Source organism: Pezoporus flaviventris, unplaced genomic scaffold (genome assembly GCF_033815535.1).
Source record: "Pezoporus flaviventris isolate CSIRO_AGI_PZ_B2104156 unplaced genomic scaffold, CSIRO_AGI_Pfla_v1 ptg000036l, whole genome shotgun sequence".
NCBI classification, from domain to species: domain Eukaryota; kingdom Metazoa; phylum Chordata; class Aves; order Psittaciformes; family Psittacidae; genus Pezoporus; species Pezoporus flaviventris.
The window spans coordinates 9,849,043-9,874,466 of record NW_026892584.1 but is presented as its reverse complement, the minus strand read 5'-3'; the positions used below and the strand labels follow the sequence as shown (position 1 = coordinate 9,874,466).

The 25,424-nt window shown below is 41.2% G+C and overlaps 1 protein-coding gene across 9 annotated transcripts in view; it reads right to left on the bottom strand.

The window, feature by feature from the left end:
* Positions 1-216: 216 nt before the first annotated feature.
* The window catches only part of PTPRJ (protein tyrosine phosphatase receptor type J), a 71,197-nt gene continuing 45,989 nt past the window's right edge, over positions 217-25,424 (bottom strand). For 2 of the 9 annotated variants that reach the window (XM_061463045.1, XM_061463046.1), the window contains exons 2-23: positions 23,452-23,465; positions 22,181-22,348; positions 21,509-21,772; positions 20,691-20,957; positions 19,210-19,476; positions 17,803-18,069; positions 17,387-17,653; positions 16,225-16,491; positions 14,245-14,532; positions 13,861-13,995; positions 10,444-10,651; positions 10,207-10,325; positions 9,528-9,615; positions 8,418-8,459; positions 7,419-7,506; positions 6,144-6,234; positions 5,390-5,463; positions 5,106-5,240; positions 4,563-4,682; positions 3,663-3,823; positions 3,035-3,170; positions 1,225-2,235 (exon numbers count right to left, since the gene is read on the bottom strand). In XM_061463045.1, coding sequence (XP_061319029.1) covers positions 2,077-2,235; positions 3,035-3,170; positions 3,663-3,823; positions 4,563-4,682; positions 5,106-5,240; positions 5,390-5,463; positions 6,144-6,234; positions 7,419-7,506; positions 8,418-8,459; positions 9,528-9,615; positions 10,207-10,325; positions 10,444-10,651; positions 13,861-13,995; positions 14,245-14,532; positions 16,225-16,491; positions 17,387-17,653; positions 17,803-18,069; positions 19,210-19,476; positions 20,691-20,957; positions 21,509-21,772; positions 22,181-22,348; positions 23,452-23,465 — 3,625 coding nt within the window. In that variant the 3' untranslated portion in view covers positions 1,225-2,076. Of the gene's footprint in view, positions 478-1,224; positions 2,236-3,034; positions 3,171-3,662; positions 3,824-4,562; positions 4,683-5,105; positions 5,241-5,389; positions 5,464-6,143; positions 6,235-7,418; positions 7,507-8,417; positions 8,460-9,527; positions 9,616-10,206; positions 10,326-10,443; positions 10,652-13,860; positions 13,996-14,244; positions 14,533-16,224; positions 16,492-17,386; positions 17,654-17,802; positions 18,070-19,209; positions 19,477-20,690; positions 20,958-21,508; positions 21,773-22,180; positions 22,349-23,451; positions 23,471-25,424 lie in introns of those variants that run through there. The other 7 variants (XM_061463048.1, XM_061463047.1, XM_061463052.1 and 4 more) reach the window with 7 other exon arrangements.

Sequence of the window (25,424 nt, the reverse complement as noted above, 5' to 3'; positions counted from 1 at the left end):
CCGAGTCAGAGATCCACTATGTGGACTGCCAGCTTGGATGGAGTTGGGCAGGATCACTAACCTTGTGGTTTTGTTGGGGTTTTGTTTGGTTGTTTGTGGGTTTTTTAATTTATTTTTTAACGGATTTCAAAGAAACAGAAAAAAAAAAACAAAACACCAAACTAATTAAGAACCCACAAGTGGCTGCTACAAAAAAACCCAAAACAACCCCAAACAAAATACACACACACACACACCCCGCCAACCTAACCCAAAACCAAAGCTGAAGTACACTGTGGTTTATCCTCCAGTTTTGCTCACACACAGAACACCACAATTTCACACCAGCTTGTAAAAAATTCCTCTGGTTAAAGTTACAGTTTGTGCATCAGAAATCCCACATTTTCCTTCAGCTTACAGTGGATTCTGTGAGGTTGCCAGGTGCCACTGTAATGCCACATATACTCCCAGTACCTGTAGCTCTTTCTGACAACTCTCCTAAAACAAAAGAACAAAACAAAACAAAAAAGCAGCAGAATTCCAGGGACTCTGGTTATTAAACCTTCATAAGATTTTCACCACTTTAGAGCTATTCTATAGCATCATTCATAAACTTCATATTCTTCTGCAATGCAGCCAGTGCAATGATCTGAAAACCAAAAACCACCCCCCACCACCAAGCTACTCAAGAAGTCCTTCATGGGCAATGCCGTTGTAAGTCTGACAGTTAGGTACCAGCAAAATAAATCCCATCTGATCCTTGACTTGTAAAATCGGAACTAGGGGCTTTCTGCTTGCTTGATCTATTTTCAAAAGGACCAGTTAAACCAACAGCAGCAGTACATTGCAAATAATTATAAAACAATTACATTAGATAAATGAGATGCAGGCAGGTAAGATATGTCTCAGTTTTGAATGGCTAGAACAACCAAGAAATTTCTTTACAGCAGAATCTTGTGCCATTTGTTTTGGTAGAAACAGTAAAGCCAGTCAATTTGTTTGGGAGTGCTTGGACACTTGGAACCTTGGCTTTGACATTTTCACAGATTTATATATTTGAGGAAAAACAACAATGATAAAAAGACACCAACCTGAGTAAAACTCTATTAGAATAGAGTGATCATTATTCAGTAAATCATATATTGCACCTTTAAATAAATCATTATATATTGTATAAAAACAGGAATTCATCTGCCAGGAACAGGGATGAGCTATTCTGTCCTTCATACACACCCACATGCATCTCTGCACACACATTCACATATTCACTTACTCAGTTTTTTTTACTATAGTTAAAGCTGGGAGTGACACACCACACTCCTTTTCCTCTAGCAGAGGCACTGAAACATTAAGGCAGGGGATAGTTGTGGTGAAATGCAACAACAAAGCTCACCTCCAAACTTTTGGAGAGTCCTGCCAACAGTGCAACTACAGTTAAGTTTGACACAGCCTTATTTAAAAATCTGTGTTCTCATTAAGAGTTTCAGTACAAAAATAGAATCTCTGCTGGTTTTTCTTTTTCTAGAGTATCAACTAGAAAAGGCACAATTTCCAAGTACAAATGTCCATTTGAAGGAGCTGTTTGTACTCCATTTTTAAATAAAAAGGAACACAGAGAAAAAAAAAAAATCACAGAGGCACATACCTATTAGCTAAGTAACCAGATACAGTAGATAAAATATGTTCCTGAAACTTATAATTAAATATATTAAAACAGCCCACAAGCCTGGTGTCTCTAAATGAAATCATATGAAATTGTAATAAAAAGCTTGTGTTATTATTTTAATATTTAAATTCTAGTTCACTGTTCATTCTGCAAATGCTATTTCGCCTATCAGTACTGTTAAATTCCCAAGAAAAAGCAAGATTCCTCTGTTAACTTCAAATAGTTTTGCTTTGTTTTTTGTCTTTTTCAATACCAATCTGTGGCTCCTGCCAGCATTGTGTTTTTCCTCCTGCAGATCACAACTTCAAATGTGGACAGAACTGGAGAAGCCAGACACAAGACAGTGCACACAATCCCAGAGAACACGAGCAGAACATCTCCCTTTCCTCTGCGCAGGTAACGTCTCCTGGGAACACCACGTTCCTCCCAGGCTATGTGTGGTAGCCATTGGCCTTCCCGAAACCTGGCCCAGGTGTGACGTTTTCATAGATTGCCATTGCTGTCATGTTTTGGTAAATAAGATCAGTTTTCCTGTCTTTCAGGGATCTAATAATATCCATAACACACTGGTTTAGGAAGACATACTGGTCCTAATGGGAGGAAAAGAGAGGGTAATATATTTCTAGAAAATACCTGATTTCGGAAGTAATTCTGCTCTTGAATATAGGGTTTGGGTTTTGGATGCACTGCACCGAATGTTATCACAGAGTACTTTTTAGATGTTATATTTATATACATACACAGAAGTTCTTAAAAAATACGGCTGGAAAGGACTTCATGATGTCATCTGATCAACCCCCTGTAAAAAACTAGAATCAAGTTCACCATCATGCCTAACACCCTCTTAGAAAGTTGGAACTAGATGATCTTAAGGTCCTTTCCAACCCTAACTATTCCATGAGTCTATGATGGAGCTTTTACAGCCTTTTTCACGTGCACTGAGTTAGTCCAGACACCTTTTTGGATCAAAGTGATCATTTCAGCAGGAACACGTGTTCGTGCAGAACACAAAAGAAAAGATGCACACCAAGACCACTTGACTCAAGATAGTTCTGGCTCACAACTGTAAGGCTAAAACTCACATGAGTAGAACAAGCTGCAGAAAAAAAAAAAGCACCACATTTTTTCAGGATTTGAGTCTTTCCAGTTGCAAACGCCAGTCCTACAAAGCACTCTGTAAAGAGACTGCTTGGACTTACTACGGCCCCTGGCTACAACTAATTTTGTGGAAGAGCTGAGGCAGGAAAGAGGGAAGTTAAATGAAGAAAAATTTCCGATTGCTCCTTAATATCTCACCTTCCTGCAATCCTAAGCTACATTTTGAGTCCACCCTTCCTGAACTATTAGGCCCATTTGAAAAACATGCTGCTGGATGGAAGACAGCCTTACCTCAGTTTGCACCATTAAAGGCCGGTGCATGCGAAGATCATACACCACTCCGTACACATCCACTGTATTTTCCATTTCAATCTGCTGAATCAGGCGGTCAATGGCAATGAACGTCCCTGTCCTCCCAACACCAGCACTGCAATGACATGGGGAAGCCATTTACTGTTTTCTCACAACCACCTGCTCAATAGTAGCCCATTGAAAAGCCAGTAAGATGGTTTCTGTTATTTCAGTGGCACAGGTATTAAAAGTCTCTGTAGCCTGGAGGGGTAGTTCTTACCATCACCAAGAGGGAGGGAGGACATGCTTCCAGGCTTCCCAAGCTTGCACTTGCACAAGGTTGCATATAAAAACACATGAAAAGGCAACTATTTCAGTTAAGTTTTCCAGGCTAGGAGAGATTGTCTATTCTAATGAAGTTTTGTATCAGGCACTTTTCTACCTGTGTAGTAGCACTGCTATGTTTCTGAAACACAAGGCAAAGGTTTTAATTTGGCAGGGTGAATTGCCCATGTCTTCAAGCAGAGACATATTTCTCTTTCTTTTTTTTTTTTTTTAAATCACATTAGAAAAGAATTGTTCTTAAAAAAAGCCACAAGTGTGTCTATCACAAACATGTTCTTCTTACCTGCAGTGCACCAGAGTAGGAGATTCGATTGGATTTTGACTGCTGTACTCATGAACAAGGTGTCTAAAGTTGATGAGAAGCTCTGTAGTCTCTGGCACTCCATGATCTGGCCAGGAGGTAAAGTGGAACTGGCGCACTGTGTGGCCCTCTGCTGTGTTGGACTAGAGGAACACACATTAAAAAAACAAGAAAACTGGCTTCAGAGGAGCACCAGTAGAGCTTCCTGACATATGTACTGGGCAAAGTTCATCCTTGTTAAAGAAGCCTATTACAGATTGCACAGTAACTCAATGATATTTCAGTTTCCCTCTTCCTTCTGCTCTGGTAGAGAATATTTTGAAATAGTTTTATTTCACTTTTCGCTTTACTCCAAGATATCTCTGCTGCATTACAATTGCTGAGAGGGAGCTAAGTGTTTTCAGTCCAGCAGATAGTACAAGTATCTGCATAAGCACATGTTTTGGTACAAGTCTGAGGGAAACACAAGCTGCAGGATCACTGAAGGATCACCAATCAGGAATTCCCATGAGCAGGCTGGATTTGCTGGCAGATCACATTCTGCCACTGGGAAGGTCTTACTGGCAATCAATCCCACCTCCAGATTTGTTACTAAAACACTGTTGTGAGAAGCCAGGGCTTATGAATAAATGCATGCACATCACAGGAATCTCGTCAGTAAGTAGGGTGAAAGATTTTAAAATCAGACTGTTGGTAGAAAGCAGGCCAATATATTCAAAGCCTCAAATTAAAATAAACCACTCTTACTCTTTTCCCTCAGACAACTTTGAATTTAAGTTTTAATGAAATTACTGTGTTCTTTCACTCCAGTGTTGCTTGACATGTGATATGACAAACCATACCTAGAGATACTTCACTAACAGCAAGCAAGGCGGTACTCACCTTTTCTACAGTGAAGTCCCTTATCGTCCATTCTGGAAGGATGATCTCTGAGACCACTGTCACAATGATGTCACCATAGCTCTTGGGCTGCTTGTCTGGCCAGTATTGCTCACATTTTGTCTAAGACGAGAATTACAAGGTTAGGCACATTACACACAGCAATGTTAGTTGTGAATGACACCACCTGAAGCAAGGCTAGAAAGCACATCACCCTTCCCCATAGCCTGGCTCAGGGTAGGAAAAGCTCTCCCAGAATTATTCTTTAGGGAGAATAATCCACTCTTAAAGATGGTGATTCTACAACCCTCCTGAGACAATCTATTCTGGTAGTCAACACATATAAAAATGGAAAAAGCTAAAAAAAAACCAGAACAATAAAATAATAAAAATAAAAATTTGGATTATTTAATTTAGAAAACAGCCACCCAGTAAGTGGATGGTTGTTAAAAGAAAGTGTTCAGTCTCCAGCCTAGCAGGGTAACAATAAAACTAGAAGAGATACAACTGTCTTCAAGTGACAGTTCAGTTTTAATAAAAACATACCCGGGCTTGTTCAACACATTTTGTCAACATAACGATAGAGTAGATATTCTTTTCCCAAATCATGCACCAGAAGTCTTCTATAGTATTGGGTAAAGGACCCTGTGCAGCAATGAACGCCCTCTTTGAGTTATAGCCCTAAGGAAAAAAAAAACAGAAAACAAAAAGTAAAATACACACACACATGCAGAGACATAAAAAGTGGACTTTAAACATCATTATGAGCTGTTGAGGCTACATTGCAAAAATACACATTATATTTCATTTCAACTCAATAAGCGACTTACAGGCATATAGTTTGCATTAATATAATCATCAGATGCAGAGCTCCGATCTGAGAGTTTAACACGGGAAATATCATCTGCAGAAAGAAAAAAAAAATATGTATTTTAGAACTAGAACCTTTCAGCAAAATACTGCTTATTTAATGCACAGTTTCTAAATAAAAGGCATGTTAACAATAAAGTTTTAGGAATCACAAGTAGCTGTAGTTTAGAATTGTTATCATGAAAGTCTTCAGAAAAATGAGAGGCCAAGATAAAGACTGAGAATACTCAACACAGATTTTCTTATTTTTTAAACATGGTTTGGTTTTATGTTATTTATATATTTTCAGTCCAACATGGAAATTACTATAGTTTTAATTACTGGATAAAAATGGGTAATTTTCTCCTGCTGCCGCTGAAGCTAATGTTTTTCCTTCAAAGCATTCCTACATACCCACCACTGTTCGCTTCCAACTCCTCCCTACACTCAGCTAGGCTGGGATGCCTGCAGACAGCCTGGCTGGGTTTACATTCTCAGCTCACCTGCAAAGCTGGCCAGCAAGGTCTTAATATTTCACACAGCTTTGCACATCTGCCCATAGTCAACAGTTAACCTCTTTTTCAATCTGGACTGCAGTTTCTCACAAATGGAAAATTAAATTATTACAGGAAAGTTCTTTAAGTGAAAGCTCTTTGGGTTTGCTTATACTAACCTATGGTTTTCCATCTAAAATCTCAACCAGTAGCAGGTGTAAAACCAAAGAGAGTAACTCACATGGTAAGACATTGTTGTATCTATTTTTGCCCCTGTTCTCAGGAAGTTCAGCAGCAAATTTGGGCTGATGAACACCAGCAGACTTGAGTTCCTACAATGAAAGGAGGATTTATGAGCCCCTGTGTCCTGGTTTAGGAATTATACACAAACACTTGACTAAAAGACAAATACTCCAAACATTCTCAGCCTTTGCTGTAAAAGCAGGCATGGTAAATGGGATAAATGATGACAAAAATCATCTTTTTACAGAGTGGAAGAGTGACAGCGGCAAACGGATAGACAAGGGATTAATACGGAATGTAGGAATAGTAGCATGTTTAAAACCCAGAGACAGGCTTTAAAAGCCCAGAAACAATTTTGCAGAAATACAAGACACTAACATCAAGGGCACACTCCCTGACCCCAAGGCAGGGAACTACTTAGCATAAGCCTTGCAAACATTACAGGGAGAAAGGGACCAAGTACACCAGGACTGCAGGAGGCAAAATGTGAGAAGAAGGCAAGGTGGAGCACCAGCCTGCAAAGCAAAATCAAAGGGACAGAACTTGATCTGGAAAGAAGTCAATTAATAGCTTCAAGGAGATGGTGAAAAAAAACCAACAACAAAAAAAAACAAACCCCAGAAAAACAACCAACAACAAAAAAAAACACCAAAAAAAAAAAAAAAAAAAAAGAAAAAGAAAAGAGATTCTTTAACAGCAGACATGACAACACAGAATCCTTACTGACAATCAATTCCTGTCTTTTATGCCTGAACTTTAGCACATTTCACAGAAAAACATCTATGGTCACTAAACAAATCATAATTCCTGTTTCTGTAACTGCTCCTTCAAGCTATTCCACAGGTGTGGTTTGCAAATCACACCTACACTCTAAATAAGTCAATGACATTAGCAAGAGACCAGTCTTGCTGTGTAGAAAACAAAAACAAGATTAAAAAATAACAAAGAGCAGAGAAGTGAAATAGCTTTCCCTAGGCTGTATCATGTGACTTGGGAAAGGGCTCAGGAGATCCTGTCTCTGGCAAGAGCACGAACCAGCAGGCCATGCTGTAAGCTCACAGGTAGAGATAATAGCTCAGTATGTAAAGTATTTGTCATGCGCTTCAACTAAATCTGGAGCTGAATCAGGGAAGGCTGTATATGCATCTAAATAATCTCTGTAATAAAGGTCCCTTCTCTTCCCTTCAGTAAGCCTCACGTATGCTTCATAAGAAAGCTGAGTTGCCTTTCCAAAAATATGTGTCATGAAGTGCTCTCTACCGACGGCACATACCTCATACTCTTCAGCAAATCCACAGTTGGAGTCAGCTTGCTGCTTCTTAAAGTAGGATTCAAAGTTCTCCACTTTAATCATCTTTGATCTAAAATGAGAAAATCCATGTAATTGGTAACTGGTACTAGGTAAATAAGCCATGAATTCAGTTAATGTGTTAGAAAGTGCGCTTTACTTACTTCTTGACTCTTCAGGGAAGGGTGAGGGGAAGAAAAAAAGGTTGATTAGACACATGCAGCTGTGGTTTTCACTACGTGAATCTAAGAATGAAAGCATGCCTGTTAGTAGCAGCAAAAAAACTGCATTTAAAGGGAATAGGATATCAAGCATAGCATTTAGCTGATCTGTTAAACCACGGAAAGAAAAGCACATCCTTCAGGAGGATATCATAGCAGGTTTCAATCAGCCATTTCTGTACTCCCACCAAATTAGCCCTATTCCCTGGTGTATTTTTAAGTCTACGAAGGTGGGACTTTATGGAATGCTCCAGCTATGCTTTTCCATCAGCACAAAAATTGAAGCAAGAAACAATAATGTGATTTCACTGCACTGCCCGTGACTTCCAATATATTGTAGTTACCCTCCCACAGTCAGCTTTCACAATCTCAACATTATCTGAACTAATGACTTGGCACAAAGTAGTCATAAACCAAAGGAAAATTCAGGCCATGGTGCAGAATGTTGCCCTTTATCAACAATTTGAATTGTTCCTTCAGCATGTACAAAGCCTGTATTTCATTCAAACATCCTGTTTTTCAAAACTATATGGAGCATTTCTGCATCTAATGGTGATTCACAAAGCAAGCACCCCAAGCTCTGTGGCAGCTCTAGAAGTCTCGATCAATATGATCTGCAGGCTGGAGTCTTTAAATTCTACGAGGAATTAATACTGCAAAATCCCATATAAAACTACACAGAAAATGAGTATCAGGGTTCAGAGCAAGTTCTGCAATACCACTTGAGCTCAGAAAACAAGTGTGTGAAAGGACACAGACTTACTTAATTGGAGAAAAGGACACCTCAGTATTTCTTTTATCTTTCCTATAAGGCAAAAGAAAACAACACAATAGGCTGATAGCAGAATTTAATGGAATGCAGATGAGATTCCTGATGACAGCTATTTCCTGTGCCTGTTCAGAACAATTTCTTTTAAATTCCACTTGGTGGAAAAGAAAACCCTCCCGAGGCAAACCTTACACCTGAAAGAAGACTTCATCCTTCCTCCAGTGATGTTATGCAATGGGAATGTTTCCCAATTGCATTCCCAGTTGGGACCAGAGTACAATACAGAGCATAGAACACAAAGCACAGTTTGGTGGAAGAAGTACATCTGAGAGATCTGCATCGTTAGCTAACATCTCAGGAGAATTGCTACTAATCCCAGAATGTCTACATTAAGAGTTCAATGGTGATGCGTCAATGGTACTGAAGGTGGTAGTTGAATGAAAGTAAGTGCTCCCCGCTTTAAAAGAAGGAAGCTCTTGTCATTATTGTCCACAGTTATTAGACACACTTGTAAAAATAACAGCAGCTAATCAAAGAAACTAAGAAAACTGGACTAGAGTTAACTCTCTAGAGAGGATGCACCACATGATCAGAAGCAGCAAAAACCCTCTGTGGACTCTTAGGTCCTAGATTATTTGGAAAAGATTGGAGACCCCAGCTCAAACCCTAGCCAACCCATCAGCTTTTGGGTACTCCAGAATGGAAGTTTTATGTGACAGGCCATCAAGCAATTAATAATTGTGATTAATGGATAATTTAAAATAAAACCAGCTAAGATATAATTATATATGTCTTTTAGCACAATAACTTGTGATGATTGCTCACTTCTGACTGAATTACTTCAGCATAAATGAATTCAGAAGAGAAAAACAAAACAATCTCAACTCATTAGATTGTAACTATGGGGTTGAACAAAGTCACTTAACTATTCTGATACATCAGCTCTAACCTGTAACATACAAACAAGATTCTTAACAAATGTATTTTAAAGCATGTCCTTAAAAATACACTCTATATTTTAAACAGAGGCCTTTTCAGAAGAGAGATACAGAAGTGCAATACTGGTGCTCCTCATCACAACAAATACAGTATTGAACACATTACCTTCTCCTTCTCCAGAATATGAAACCCCCTATAGTGACTACAGCCAATATAGCTAAAAGGCATCCAATAATGGCTCCAGCAATAACACCTGATAGGAAAGAACAAGTGTTACTCATTACTGATTAACCTTTTTGGAACTTATCTAACTCAACATAATACAAGAGAACCTCGCAAGTGACAGAATATACTCCACTCCACTAAATGTCTTTTCTTTACTGGGTCCTTTGGCAGTACCAGTATTGAAAGCTCATAAGGAGTAACAAACCAAGGGTGATAAATTAATAAAGAATTGGGATCAAAGGACTGGTATTTCCATTCCAAGGCATCTGCTTTTAATTTACCAGAACTGTTAGAACATCAGCCACTTTTTGCTACTTGTTTTTGTACCAAAGTCTCACTGTGGCAGCCAATCCCTTTTAGCATGCCCCAAGTAGCACAGCTTTTGGTTACTTCCACAGTGGAAGTCATACATGGAAAAAAGAAGTCATTCACAGAACTAGCAAGGTGTGAATTTACAGAGCAAAGTCACTGTAAATTGTCACTGCAAAGCTGGACAGAAATAGTACATCACAGAGAAACCAGCAGGTGTTTTGTTGTTATGAAAGTCGCCATAACTAAGGAATCTCCACACAGGGGGCATGTGCCAAGCTGCCAGTCCTATACTTGACATTAACTATACCTGGATCCTGCGGTAGCAAAACTGCCTCAGAACAGGGTGAAAATGATACATAACTATCTTCTGCCACAATGATACCATCCATATTAAAGGTTACATTAGTGAAACCTGCAACACTTGCCCTGTTGATAAGGGAGAAGAAAAAAAAAAGTAGCACATTACATGGTTTTAACAACCCTAAGCAAGATGTCATTTTTTCTTAAGATAACTCTTTTAGATTTCAACTGCAAAAAAACTTACCTGTATGAATGAAGTGGAGTCAATGGTCCATTTTTGTAGCCACACGGTTTGTCTCCATTGCCTACGTTAACAATGTTTGTACCATTCTGAGAAGGAAAAGGTGATTTTGCCTGCTCTGTAGCTACAACGTATGTTACATAGGTGACAGTCATCTTCTTCTTGAAATCTTCATACGTATTGTTCAATTTGGACTTCAAAGACCCACAACCTTCAGGAAAAAAACAAGGATATATGTTGTATACATCATCCACTGATTTATTACCTATCGTCGCAGTGGTGAGATGGTCACATTCACCACAGTTATTATTACTCCATAAATGCTGCCTGAAATGAAAGGCTGAGTGCAACAATCTTCAATCTCATCTACTGCAGTGCAACCTACTGAACTATCTCCCTACTCCCCAGCGTTACCTGTTTTAACCTCCTTTTGATTTTATTTCTCCCATGTGTGGTGGAGCTTCTCCATAAAGCTACATTAGTGATCGATTCTGATGTTCCCCTGGACAGTCTTCACTAAGCAAGTCAGTCATATCCACGTATCAACTATCATATGTGGAGAGTATGATGCAAATTGGTATTTGGTAATGTGTGCTACCCAAACAGCATTAAAACTCATTCAGGGTGACACTAAACTCGTGCTGACCTTCCTTGCTGTGTCTTATAGGAAGTCGCACACTTAAACCGTAGGAGACCAAGGAGTTAAATTCTGCCTTTCCTTGACATAGACAAGCATTGGACAAAACCATGACCAGAAGTTTCACTTCCAGAAGTTTCAGCAGAATGGGCTATAGCAGCCAGTGACCAACAGGGCACCACCTGCAGAAGAGCATCGCTTTAGTCTGTTGTTAGAAGATGAATCCTAGAAACTTCATAGAATCAAAGAATGGTTCGGTTTGGAAGGGACCTTAATAATCTAGTTCCAACCGCCTGCCACAAGCAGAGACAACTTCCACTAGACAGGTTCCCCAAAGCCCCATACAACCATCCTAACATGAGGTGGATTATACAGTTGAGGCATATATAACAGAAGCTCAAATTACCAGTTGTCCAAGAACTGAAGAGCAAGCAATCTGATGTTTAGTATTCATATATTGCAGGAGGAAGAAGCATCTTTCTCATTCGACTGAAGTTTGCATAAATAGTTCTCTGCTGACTGTCTTTAAGCTAAAAGCTCTTTCTAAAAGCAGATATAGTCTTGAATTCACCTTCAAAAAGAAGCCTTGCAGGAGCTCTGAAAGATGGAAAAGCCCTAACAAATTTTCTACAGTTGTGAAGACAAGGTTTGATCTGCCACCAATGAGCTGGTGGCTCACTGTCACCAGTAGCAAAGCTCTCACCAACTTCTAATTGTGCAGGAACAGGGCGCAAGACAGCTCTTCTAAAGCACTAGATTGGTTATGTTAAAAGCAGATGAGGTTGCAATTAATTTAGTTGCATAGAAATGGATGTTCAGTACTATCTCAGATACATTATATGTCTGTCTTATCCCTATCTTCCATTTCAAATGGATGTACAACCCAGGTTATATCTGCTGCTCCTTGAGGGTATTTTGGATATCACCCCTGGGCACCTGTCGTGGTTTAAACCCAGTCAGGTAATTCGTTCGTTCACTTCCCCCCCTTTTCTTGCCCTCCCCCTGCTCTCGGAGGGACGGAGAGGAGAATTGAAAAGAATGCAACTCCCACGGGTTGAGATAAGAACAGTTTAGTAACTAAGGTATAACACAAATCACTACTGCTACCACCAATGATAATAATGATAAAGGAAATAACAAGGGAAGAGAATACAACACCTCAGCACCAGCTGACCGATAACTCGGCCCCCAAGCCCGACCAAGCTCCGACCGATACCTCCTCCAACCCTGCAGTCTCCCAGCCCTTCCGGCTAACTCCCAGTTACATCCTGGGCATGACGTGCTGTGGTATGGAATACCTCTTTGGTCAGTTTGGGTCAGGTGTCCTGTCTCTGCTTCCTCCTGGCTTCCCCTCCCCCCTGGCAGAGCATGAGGCTCACAAAGTCCTTGGCCAAACCAAAACATCGCTATCAGCTCTGTTCCCAAGCTGAAAGTCAAAACACTGCACTACACCAGCTACCAAGAAGGAGAAAAATGACTGCTACTGCTGAACCCAGGACAGCATCTCAAACAGCCTTAGAACCATTGCTTACACAACTGAAGAAAGTCCCCTCTGTCTACCCTAAAGGAAATGTCTGTTTTAAGAGAGAGAAACACATCTCAAACATATTAATGCTATTTCAACAGTATAAAGCTGAAGTGATGCTTGGCTGTAAGGATAGTTTTCTGCTCCTATCAAAGTACTCAGATTCTATATTATAAATACAGGCAGTCTTCCTTCCTTCTTTCTGTCAATCACATCTTGAAAACTTTGCAATCAAAACTATACAGAAGAATGCCCTGAATCTCATCATGACTAAAAAGGACTGGCTGAATGTACAAGCAGAGCTGTTACTGCATTCAAAAGACTGACAGTCAAATCAGCAACTCCAGGGCAGCTGAGTAGGCATGTGAAAACATGTGCACCGGTATACTACACATACATGGGCATTTCTTGGATGTATATTATATGCAAAACCACAGAAGAAAGATCCACAGTTTAACTGCTGCAAGATGGATTTCCAGTATTAAGACAAAGGATAAGAAGCAATGTCAAATCCTGCTTGGGGGAAACTATCTCCATAAGCTGCTCTATTCCTCCAGTGCATGGGCAGAAATTAAATGACATCCAATTGGAACCTACACTGCAAAGGTAAGTTCCCTAGCTTCATGATTTATCACTGGACATTCACCAATTAAAGATGTATCTCTGTTCTGATGCTTTAAAGACATGAGTTTAATAAACCACCCTCTAGCTTTCATGGTGTTCAACTTCCCACGGCATGTAATGCTGACAATGCTATTCAAGCTTTCCATCTGTACCCTATTTCTCTCAGTTAATAAAGCATTCTAAGTAAAATAAGAAGGAAAGCTCTCTCTTTTTTTTTCCTTTAAAGATCTTATTGCAGATATCTTGCAGCTGAAGAAGGGAGGGGGAAAACCACTTCACATTCCAAAGCTGCTCAAATTAGTAGCTCTGAAAATTATTCTCTGAGGAAAAAGGGATACTCCACAATCTTGTGGCAGCAAATCAAAATGGTAACAGCACAGTGGCAATACATATGAGACGTTTATACAAGGATAAGTCAGGATGGAAAAGGTTGAGTGAAAACAGTAGCTTTCTGAAAACAAGGAGTGATCTGACTTCAAGCAAGCAAGGTGTTTGCCTTATGACTTTTGAAAGGTGACTGAAAATAATGAGTCAGATTTTCCTCTATCCATTTAACACCTGTTTAGAGTTTAAAACATAATGCTGTCTGATAAATTATTTCACAAAACTACAAGATAACATTATAACATCTCACCTTGTTCTTCTGTTGTGATCAATACTGCATAGGCTTTTAATGGTCCATTCACTGACTCAAAGTTGGAGAATTCAACAGACAACGAGTTGTGACTGACTACCTTGACTAAAGGAGGTTTGCTTGGAGCAGGTGGGTCTATAAACAGAAATATTTTTTAGTACCTGACTGGTAAAGAGAGTTTTCTAAACAGTAAAATGCTGTAACACTGATGCTATTCATATAATGCATATTTATTGTGCGTCACATTAGACTTCGCATGAACACTGTATATTATGCATAGTGTGTAGGGTGATAGCGTACTGCATTCAAGTTTTCTGTTCTGCAATCATGAAGTCAACATTTTAGTCCTATGAATATTTTTAGTTCTCAAATCGCAATGCTTACCAGTAATGCTTGTATTACACATTTTCTGTACTGGATCACTTTCAGAACTGTTTGAAAGAGTTGCAATAGTAACAGTATAGATGCTGAAATAATCTAAAGATGGTGTTACGAAGGTTTCTGCTGAGCCTTCTCCAATGCAGGATGGAGCCTGTTCTTCTTTTTCCCATGTATCATTAAATATTTTTATTTTGAAGCCAGAATTGTTACCAGGAGGACATTCCCACTTCAGTATTAGAGAAGACTCCTTGAGCACTGGTTCACACTGAAATGAATTCACTAAGGCAGGAGCTGTTAAAATACAAAAACAAAGCCAAGTTCTTTGTATAAATGTTTATAAAACTTCAATATTCTTTTCCACTTTTAAAAAGATAAAGCTACTGCCTACAAGGACTTGTTACCCTATGAGGAAGGGAAGTATGTAGCACACTAAGTATTAGTGACCTATTCTGTGCTCTCTAACTCCTCTGCAGACAGGTTTACTGAGAAAATTTGAGTAAGTCAAGATCAGCAAAATTTTCAAAATACTGTTCAGGCACTGAACATAGCACTCAAAGAACATTTATAGAGTAGTATGTAAATTGACACTAGCTTACTGTATAATTATTTAGAACTCTTAGGTGCCAACAAATACAATGAATATAAGCTCTGTGCATTAAGAGCAAAGGAGTAGCCATCCTTAAGAGCAGCAACTACAACATGTCAGTCTGAGAGTCTTACAGTATACTGTTAAAACTGCATCCTTATGACCAGATAGAAAAAGGTATTAAAAAAGTTAATGTAGCAGTAACACTAAGAAAGGTTTCTCTAAACTAAACATCTTCTAAAACTTGGCCTTCAAGACCAAAACTCTCTACAGTTGTAACACATAGCAAATTTATTTCCTCTCTTGATGACAAAGTATTTGGCACTCCCAAATACAGGGGTAAAAACCTCATGGATTTAATTATTTTGTTATTAAGAAAGGGTATTATTTTAAGAAACTAAGAAGAAGCATAATTGTGTACCAGAGGAAACTGATTCAGTTAAAAGACAAATGTGAGTGACTGGAACTTATTTCTACTGCATTTCATAAATATTTCTTTTCCTTCAGTAACACTGTCAGCTACTTCTACAAATAAGGTGAAATTATAGAAGGTTCTAGGACTTATGATTATAAACAGCTCTGGTGATACTGGATGTCTGGTTGCTAGAGGAGGAGCTACAACTTTTTTATCAATGGGAAAAAATCAGAGACCAGCACACTCCACCTGGATATGAAAAATGGAGCTGAGCTCTGTGAAAGTCAAGATGAGACTTCATCAGCACTCACATATACTTGCTGACAGAGACAGAAGCAGCAGAGGCATAGCCACACTTCCATGTTTTGGCCTGATTAAGCATTATGAGTAGCCAAGCAGAACTTTCACAGTACAAAGACACTCTTAACAGCTTCATCCTGGGGCCCATCTGGAAACTTTCCTGAGGAGCCCTGGGACAGACTCATCAAAGAAATCTGTCCCATATTCACCTCAGACAAAATGTGACAAAACAGAGGAAATTACACAGTGGCTCATATTCACAACGAGGGGCAACAATGGTCATAGTGCTCAGCATAAGAACACAGGAATACCTCAACCTTCTCCTCTCTCCTGGCAAGCCAAGCAGTGCAGTATGGTCAACAGCACAGTGCTGCCCGGAAGACCAGCTGCAGCTACAGGCCCCTCCAAAGGGGGACGTTACTGAGGCACAATGCTCCCTCTCTGGGAACACTTCAAAATAATACACATGGAGTGAAGGCAACACACACACACCCCCACCCCCACCCCCCAAGCCCTCTCCTACATATTAACATTGCTGACTGCAGGCAGGCTCTGTGCAGCACTTCTGCCTGAAAAAATATTGTTCTTTCAGCCCTCAGGCAGGTAGGCAGAGCCCTGTGCTGCACAGCAAAATACAGTCCATTAGAAACAGTGACTTACAGTGCCAGAAACTGTGACTTACTTGTATACAGGCTTAGGGATACTCCTTCTCCTTCTGTCTGACCATCAGCTGCAACTGCTAACACTGTGAAACTGTACATTGTCCCAGGGATTAACTCAGTAATTGCAGCCTCAGTGACATTGGATGTCAGGTTCATAATAGAGGTATCAATTACAACCTCTATCCTGTACGTGTAGGAGTTGGAAGCAGTGTCGTTCACTGCCCATGATAAGTTGACAGAAGTCACACCAACATATTCTGCCTTGAGGTCAAAAACTGGGCTGGGCTCTGTGAAACACAAGACAACAATTTGTCAACCTGCAAGAACATCTGCTCACATGCATGGACAGAAGAAATACAGGCACCGCTACTTCATTTTCTTCTCTCATTGTTCCGAGTGCAGGAGCACCCCAACAACATCACCAGATGCTCCTGGAGGCTTCTGCACCAATGATCAGCTAAAACAAAGCTGAAGAAAAGTCATTCTGAGTTAGATTCATCTCCCTTTGACACTCCAAAGTGGAAGCACAGGTTGTGGTGGCAGCAAGTCCAGTATTTTGCTTCAGTGGTGTGGTCAGAAAAGATACAAGATTGCAGGGGAAAGTGTGGAAAGCAGTTGGTGGTATATCCATGCACAGCAAAGGGCTAGAACACAACAGGTATCACCGGAAAAGGAGCAGAGGTGATGACCAAGGCACCTTGCTCCTTCACCACCATTCTTGTCCTGAGCTTGTGCTGCCTAAAGCTCACTTTTCTGCTGCAGCCCAATGGCATCCGCAGCCTCTAAATCACTCAAGCTCCCCCCAGCAGAGTAACTTTTCTCTGTGTTGGAGCCCTTCAAAATAAGGGTCTCAGGCTCCCATTCTCCAAAAAGCAAAGGCAGCAAAACTGCCCACAAATCCCAGGCCAGGCAAGTAGGTTCTCAGGAAGTGTTCCTTCTTTGTGTCACAGGCCTTGATGACCATCTTCAACAATCACTCTTTTTTGACTGGAGGCTGTTTATTTTTTATTTTTTAAAAGACTATGCCTCTTCCACACAAACAACTCTGCCTGTGGGCAGGCAAAGCACATCACCTCTGCCTAAAACAGTATTAAATTTCAACCCTTGGGCAGGTAGGTATATCTTTGCTCTGCACAGCAAAATACAGTCCATTAGAAACAGGCCTGCAAGAAACTGACTTACTCGTATACAGGCTTATGGATACTCCTTCTCCTTCTGTCTGACCATCAGCTGCAACTGCAAACACTGTGAAATTGTACATTGTCCCAGGGATTAACTCGGCAATTTCAGCTTCAGTGACGCTGGATGTCAGGTTCATAATAGAGGCATCAGTTACAACCTCTATCCTGTATGTGTAGGAGTTGGAAGCAGTGTTGTTCACTGCCCATGATAAGTTGACAGAAGTCACACCAACATATTCTGCTTTGAAATCAAGAACTGGGCTGGGCTCTGTGAAACACAAGACAACAATCTGTCAACCTGCAAGAACATCTGCTCACATGCATGGACAGAAGAAATACAGGCACCGCTACTTCACTTTCTTCACATCAGTAAAATACAGTCCATCAGAAACAGGGTTGCAATAAACTGTGACTTACTCGTATACAGGCTTAGGGATACTCCTTCTCCTTCTGTCTGACCATCAGCTGCAACTGCAAACACTGTGAAATTGTACATTGTCCCAGGGATTAACTCAGTAATTGCAGCCTCGGTGACATTGGATGTCAGGTTCATAACAGAGGTACCACTTACAACCTCTATCCTGTACATGTAGGAGTTGGAAGCAGTGTCATTCGCTGTCCATGATAAGTTGACAGAAATCACACCAACATATCCCTCCTTGAGATCAAGAGCTCGGCTGGGCTCTGTGAAAGGCAATACAACAATCAGTGAAGACAGATAAATTGAGCAGCCACAGACAAATTTCCCTATTGTACATAGAATGAGCATTATTTGTAGCAAAACAGTACTTCTACAGTATCAATGTCCATTTTCAGACATTCATGCTGGGGGATCTCTTGAAAGGCCACAGAAGTTCTGGGGTTATATTCTATTTCAGTTCATTTCACATGCTAAAATTATTTGTTTCTACAGTGGGTTTCCAGAGGGAGAAACAGGTGGAAACCAAGGAAAGAAGCAGAGTGAGGGTGATCTTGGTCTGTTAATTCAAAATTTTGCTTGTGAGTCTTAATCTGAGCCCTTCACGCAGCCTCTCCTCAACATCAGCAGAAGAAAATGGGCTCCTTGAGCAGGTCCAACACCTGACCCACCCTGAGGGGCTGTATCTGCAAGCTTGGTTCAGCATCAGCACTAGACAGACAAGACTCACTTCAGGGAGCTTAGACAAGCTCATCTACTAAGCAGCAGCTTCACGACACACTGCTTCTATTTGCTCTGTAGAGACGTTGCCTGTTCCCCATCCACTTCTGAGCCAGATACAAAAGAAAGATCGTCTCCTCTCATCTGTTCGCCTCTGATCTGGGAAAAAGGTGCCACAGCACAAAGCCAGCAAAAATGGCACCACATTCGATGATGTGTCCCTACACACTACCATAGGCCACAGGAGCCACAGGAGAGGGACTTTGCAATGAGCTCAAATATACTTTCAAGAACCAGAAGCCCCTGTGATCCTAGCCAGAACCCTGCATGCCATGTCATTTGGTATGAGCTGAGATAACCTGCTTCCAGAAATATTGTAGGGTGCCTATTCAGCCCTCAAGTCTAGAAAAAGTCATGTTGTGGCAGCAGCTGGATATTATATAGTCTAGAGCAGTGAAGCTGATGAAATAACTGCTTTAAAGGCAACACATGAACACACAGTGATGCATACAACCTCAGTCCTTTTCCCTTTTACCAAAGGCCACTTGCATTCATGCCCACAGGAACCTAGTACAAAGCAACATCACAATGACAAACAGCACAGAGCTGGAAACCCAAAGTAAAAAAAGCAGCACAATTTGGTATAAACTGCACATTTATGCAGTTGAGAAGCATGATTTCCTTACTTGTATACTGGATTATGGATGTTCCTGCTCCTGTTGTCTGACCATCAGCTGCAACTGCTAACACTGTGAAATTGTACATTGTCCCAGGGATTAACTCAGTAATTGCAGCTTCAGTGACATTGGATGTCAGGTTCATAATAGAGGTATCAATTACAACCTCTATCCTGTACGTGTAGGAGTTGGAAGCAGTGTCGTTCACTGCCCATGATAAGTTGACAGAAGTCACACCAACATATTCTGCCTTGAGGTCAAAAACTGGGCTGGGCTCTGTGAAACACAAGACAACAATTTGTCAACCTGCAAGAACATCTGCTCACATGCATGGACAGAAGAAATACAGGCACCGCTACTTCATTTTCTTCTCTCATTGTTCCGAGTGCAGGAGCACCCCAACATCATCACCAGATGCTCCTTGGAAGCTTCTGCACCAGTGGTGAGCTAAGAGAACACTGAAGAAAAGTCATTCTGAGTGGGATTAATCTTCCTTTGACACTCCAAAGCAATAGCACAGGCCTCACTCTGACAGGACTCCCAGGTTTTCCCATACAAATCTAGAGGTGGGCAAGAAACGGATCAGTATGGTGGGCAAGTGTCCTGGGTTCAGCAGTAGCAGTCATGTTTTTTCCTTTGTGTTAACTGGTGCAGTGCTGTGTTTTGACTTCTAGTTTGAGAACAGTGTTGGTGAAGCCGATGTTTTCGGTTGTTGTTAAGTGATGTTTACCCTGACCAAGGACTCTGTGAGGCTCATGCTCTGCCAGGGAGGAGGGGAAGCTGTGAGGAAGCAGAGACGGGGCGCCTGACCCGGGCTAGCCGGGGAGGTATTCCATACCACAGCACGTCATGCCCGGGGTGGGGGGGTAACTGGGAGTTACCCGGAAGGACAGGGGCTTCCGGGTGGAACTCGCTTTCTTGGCCGGTGGTATCGTATTCTCTTCCCTTGTTATTTTCCCTTATCATTGTTTTAGCTGATAGTAGCGGTGGTGATTTGTTGCTGGACTGTTCTTGTCTCAACCCGTAGGAGTTGCACTCTCTCGATCCTCCTCCCCGTTCCTCCGGGAGCAGGGAAGGGGAGAGCCCCGGTGCCGGGGGGGGGGGCGGGGGAGACGGACACGGACCTCGATTGTTGTCAGCTCGGCACCACTCACTGGAAGTGAGCGAACGAGTTACCTGACTGGGTTTAAACCACGACAGCAAGAAAGGGCATCTCTGGCTGGTTGGGTTTAGTTTTGTTGTTGTTGTGAGGCACTTACTGTTTTGGGACCAGGTGGTGGTGGTGTTAAACAGGGTTTGGCGTTTTTTAAAAACAAACAACAACAACAAAATGGGGCTATGTTTCCTCAACACATTAACACCTCATTCTTATTAGCCAGCCCAGGTAAGGTCTGTGTTGTATTTCAGCTACTGGGCAGGTAGGCAGAGCCCTGTGCTGCACAGCAAAATACAGTCCATTAGAAACAGGCCTGCAAGAAACTGTGACTTACTTGTATACAGGCTTAGGGATACTCCTTCTCCTTCTGTCTGACCATCAGCTGCAACTGCAAACACTGTGAAACTGTACATTGTCCCAGGGATTAACTCAGCAATTGCAGCCTCAGTGACATTGGATGTCAGGTTCATAATAGAGGTATCAATTACAACCTCTATCCTGTACGTGTAGGAGTTGGAAGCAGTGTCGTTCACTGCCCATGATAAGTTGACAGAAGTCACACCAACATATTCTGCCTTGAGGTCAAAAACTGGGCTGGGCTCTGTGAAACACAAGACAACAATTTGTCAACCTGCAAGAACATCTGCTCACATGCATGGACAGAAGAAATACAGGCACCGCTACTTCATTTTCTTCTCTCATTGTTCCGAGTGCAGGAGCACCCCAACAACATCACCAGATGCTCCTGGAGGCTTCTGCACCAATGATCAGCTAAGACAAAGCTGAAGAAAAGTCATTCTGAGTTAGATTCATCTCCCTTTGACACTCCAGAGCAGAAGCACAGGCCATTACTCTGACAGGACTCCCTGGGCTTCCCTTGGAAACCTAGAGGTAGGCAGGAAAGAGACAAGGATGGAGGGGAAAGTGTGTAAGGAAGATAATTAAAAACCAAATAAAAACATCAGAGCTATGTTTGTGTTGCACACTAACACCTCATCCTCTTCATGTAGCCCAGATCAGGCTCTAAGACTAAAGTATCAGGTCTATATGCAGTAGTATTGAGTTAAAATCCTCACACAGGTAGGCAGAGCCCTGTACTGCACAGCAAAATACAGTCCATTAGATACAAGCCTGCAAGAAACTGTGACTTACTTGTATACAGGCTTAGGGATACTCTTTCTTCTGTCTGATCATCAGCTGCTACTGCAAACACTGTGAAATTGTACATTGTCCCAGGGATTAACTCAGTAATTTCAGCTTCGGTGACACTGAATGTCAGGTTCCTGACAGCAGTACCACTTACAACCTCTATCCTGTACATGTCGGACTCAGAAGCGGCATTGTTCACTGCCCATGATAAGTTGACAGAAGTGACACCAACATATTCTGCCTTCAAAGTAAGGACTGGGCTATGCTCTGTGAAAGGCAAGGGGAAAAACATTTTAAAAGATTTACACAGCTCTCCTCTAAGATACATAAAGTACTTCAGCTGTACTCTTATATATTTCAAATCTATATGTCACAATATGTTTGAACTGCTGCAGCTGTAACCTAAGAAGCCATAATAGCAGAGAAAGGAGCCCAACTTTAAGAGTGATAAAAGTACTTCAAGGCCACACGCCAATCACGGTGTTAAATTGCACTCCCGGTCATCTGTGTAGATACATTTATTTGGCCATTCTGTACTTCAGCAAGGCAGTTGAATCCATACCCCTGCAATGCTCTTAGCACTCTGGGCTAGAGTCCAGGTTGAAAATGCTAATTCATCCTAAAAACACAGAACAGCCTGAAGATTCACATCCTGTCACATTCCAAACCACTTACGTGTTACATTGTTTGAATCATTTATTGCCCTGTTGTGCAGTAACACATCCATGGTCCATCTTCCATCCCCACTGGTTTTGTTCCCACTTGCAGAGTTTATTGATAAATTATCATTACTACTGGCTCCTGTTCCTGCAGTTTCATTTGTTGAGCTGCAATTCCGAGTGCCTGAATGAAAGAATACAAAGCAGCAAGTATCTTTACAAAATTTCTGGGTTTCCCATTTGCAAAATTATAACCATTTATAGATTTCATGCAGAGACCACAGTCACTTCTGTTTTCAGAGTTTGTTCTCCTGCAGGGATTTTACTGCACATTTCCTGGTTTTACCATGTTTAACTTCTTTGAGACAATATGAATTAGATTAAGAGATTGCCACATTATTTCAGCCATTCACTAACTCCACTCAGGGTGTGGATGAAATCTACCATGATCTGCTCTTTTTTTCCCCCATGCAGTTTTGTTTGAAAGGAACTGAACAAACTTGCAGCCATATTGTGCATGTATTTTCCTCATGTGCTATCAGAAGTTAGCTGCTTCACTCAACCTGGAATGGCAATTTTGTCTCTTCACCTCAGTGCACCAGCAAAAATGTTCTAGTCCCACAGTGTGTTCCTGCAAGTAAGGGATATGTGGTATACCTACTGAAAACAAATTTACCTTGATGGGATACAGCCCAAACTATGGAGAGAATGGACTCAGGCCCTAAAATTTCAAGGCTAACTCATGCAAGTCCGATGTTGAGCATTAAGGTAGAACTCAGCTGCAAGTACTTTTGAGAATTTTTGCCACATTAAGAATGTGTCATCTAGCAAGTACAGCAGTTGCTATACTCGCTTCAGAAAATCCTTAAAGCACCACTTTGGGGTCTATCTTTGTTTTGTATTGCCTTTAAGTATACTTCCCAGTCTTTCTAAGCACATTATATCTGTACTTGACTTTACCAGAACTCTTTATAAGCTGAAAAGCAAAGGGACTAAAGCACACATTTGCATCATTAAATATCCTGAAACGCATTGCAGGAATTACAGCCACTAAAATAAGTAAGTTTATATTTTTTGAATGAAATTTCCAAAAAAAAAAATTTTCAGGCAGGTTTGGTTTGGTGAGGGTTTTTCTGGGGGTGGGGGGAGCTGGGTTTGGTTTTGTTTTGTTTTTTTCAATCCTTAGATGATATTGTTCGATTTTTCTTAAAAGAAATTATGATCACAAGAGTTCTAAAAAAAAAATAAAAAAATAAAAATAGAATAGAACAACAGTACGATACTTACAGACAATTGTACATCTGACCTGGAAAACAAAAATAAATTATATAAATTAAAACTTTAAAACTACTGGAAGCTCAAATAACATAAAGACCGGTTTAATTAATACATGGGGGATGTGAGGGGAGAAATCAGTTTAAAGAAAAAAAAAATAAGTCTAGACTTTTCAACCTGCAAAAGACACCTAATAATCTATTGAGAAAAAAATACTGCATAACAAACTATTAGAGAAAAACAAAGAAACAAACAACCTATGCTGGAAAAATGTTAGTCTCCACTGTTTTATAAACCAGTTTATTTTGCCACAAAACCCAGCCTATACACATATATACACATATACCTACAAAATCTTAATCAAGACACTTTAGTTAGCACCTTCAACACCATTCCACAAAAACCGGCAGATGTGAATTAGCTCTTTTTTACTGATTAGCTTTTTCCTTTCATTCTATTGCTGTGTAAACGTTCTTATTACTTCTTAGGAAACAATATTTTTTTCAGCTTCACACTTTTACTTGCAAATAAACAGTTTCCCTTCCTGCCAGCGTGCAAACTGGCCTGTGAATTGTTCTGTTCATGTCCCTCCAGGTGGCAGCACAAAATGCTCCTGCAGGAGTGAAATAAAAGCCCTAGCCTGACGCCTGCAGGCACTTGAAAGGAATAACAGTGATTTCTGGGACTCTAGTAGCCAGCGGACACCAACAGACCGCAGCAGCCCCTCTTGTCACGAAACAAACAGATTACTTCACCAATTGTAACAAGGATGAAGTACAACTATTCACCTTGCAAAGCTACACACAAGGCAAAAACAAGCATGCAGAGATACATGTCCCAAGGACTGGAAGGTCCCTAGCCTGGTGTTGGAGACATGCAGGTCACATGCCTTGCACCAGCTAGTCTTGCAAGCATGGAAGTTTTCAGCCGTGCACCTCTGGATCCGTTTTTGGCACCATGGTGCAGGCAGAGGCAGTCTCCACTGCAGTGGCTCTAACATGACCTGCAGAAGGGCCAGTCTTCTGGTTGGACTTTATACTGTGTTCCTCCTAAAAAGCCCCACTTAGCTTTATGCCAAATGGTGCATTAGCCACACAGTGTACCAAGCCTAATGACTGCAGAGTGCTTGCAATTGTCTTATTTTCTCTTTCCACCATTTTCTTAGACAGTTTCTGTAATTCCACAAGCTCAATCAAAATAAGCAGTTCTATCACAAGAATGGAATGCAAAGCTTGAACCCCAAATCATTCACATCCCCAGCTCTTGGGCTGCTGGTGCCTCAAGTAGCTCCATCACCAGCAGTTCCCTCTATGAGGCACGGGCCCATGCAGACACACCCTCAAAAAGTAGACAGAAGACACCATTAAATCTTGCTCATATGAGAGACTACAAAACGCATTCTCTGCAAAGATGAGGCAGGCCAGCTGACTATAAACAACTCCTCCAGCTTTACAATAAGGAGAAACGCAGCAGAAGCAAGCTACAAGCCTTCTACTCTGCTCTCATGAGGTCCCACGTGGAGTACTTATGTTCAGGTGCGGGGCCCCCCAACATAAGAAGTGTGTGGGCCTGTTGGAGTAAGTCCAGAGGAGGGCCACAAAGATGATCAGAGGGCTGGAGCACCTCTCCCATGAAGACAGGCTGAGAGAGCTGGGCTTGGGTAGCCTGGATAAGAGAAAGCTCTGGGGAGACCTTCTAACAGTCTTCCAATAACTAAAGGGGGCCTACAAGAAAGCTAATGAAGGACTTTTTACAAGAACATGTAGTGACAGGACAAAAGATTTAGATTAGATGTTAGGAAGATTAGATATTATGAAGAAATTCTTTGCTGTGAGGGTGATAAGACACTGGAACAGGTTGCTCAGAGAAGCTGTGGATGCCCTATCCCGGGCAGTGTTCAAGGCCAGGTTGGACAGGGCTTTGAGCAACCTGGTCTAGTGGAAGGTGTCCCTGCCCATAACAGGGTGGCTGAAATTAGATAATCT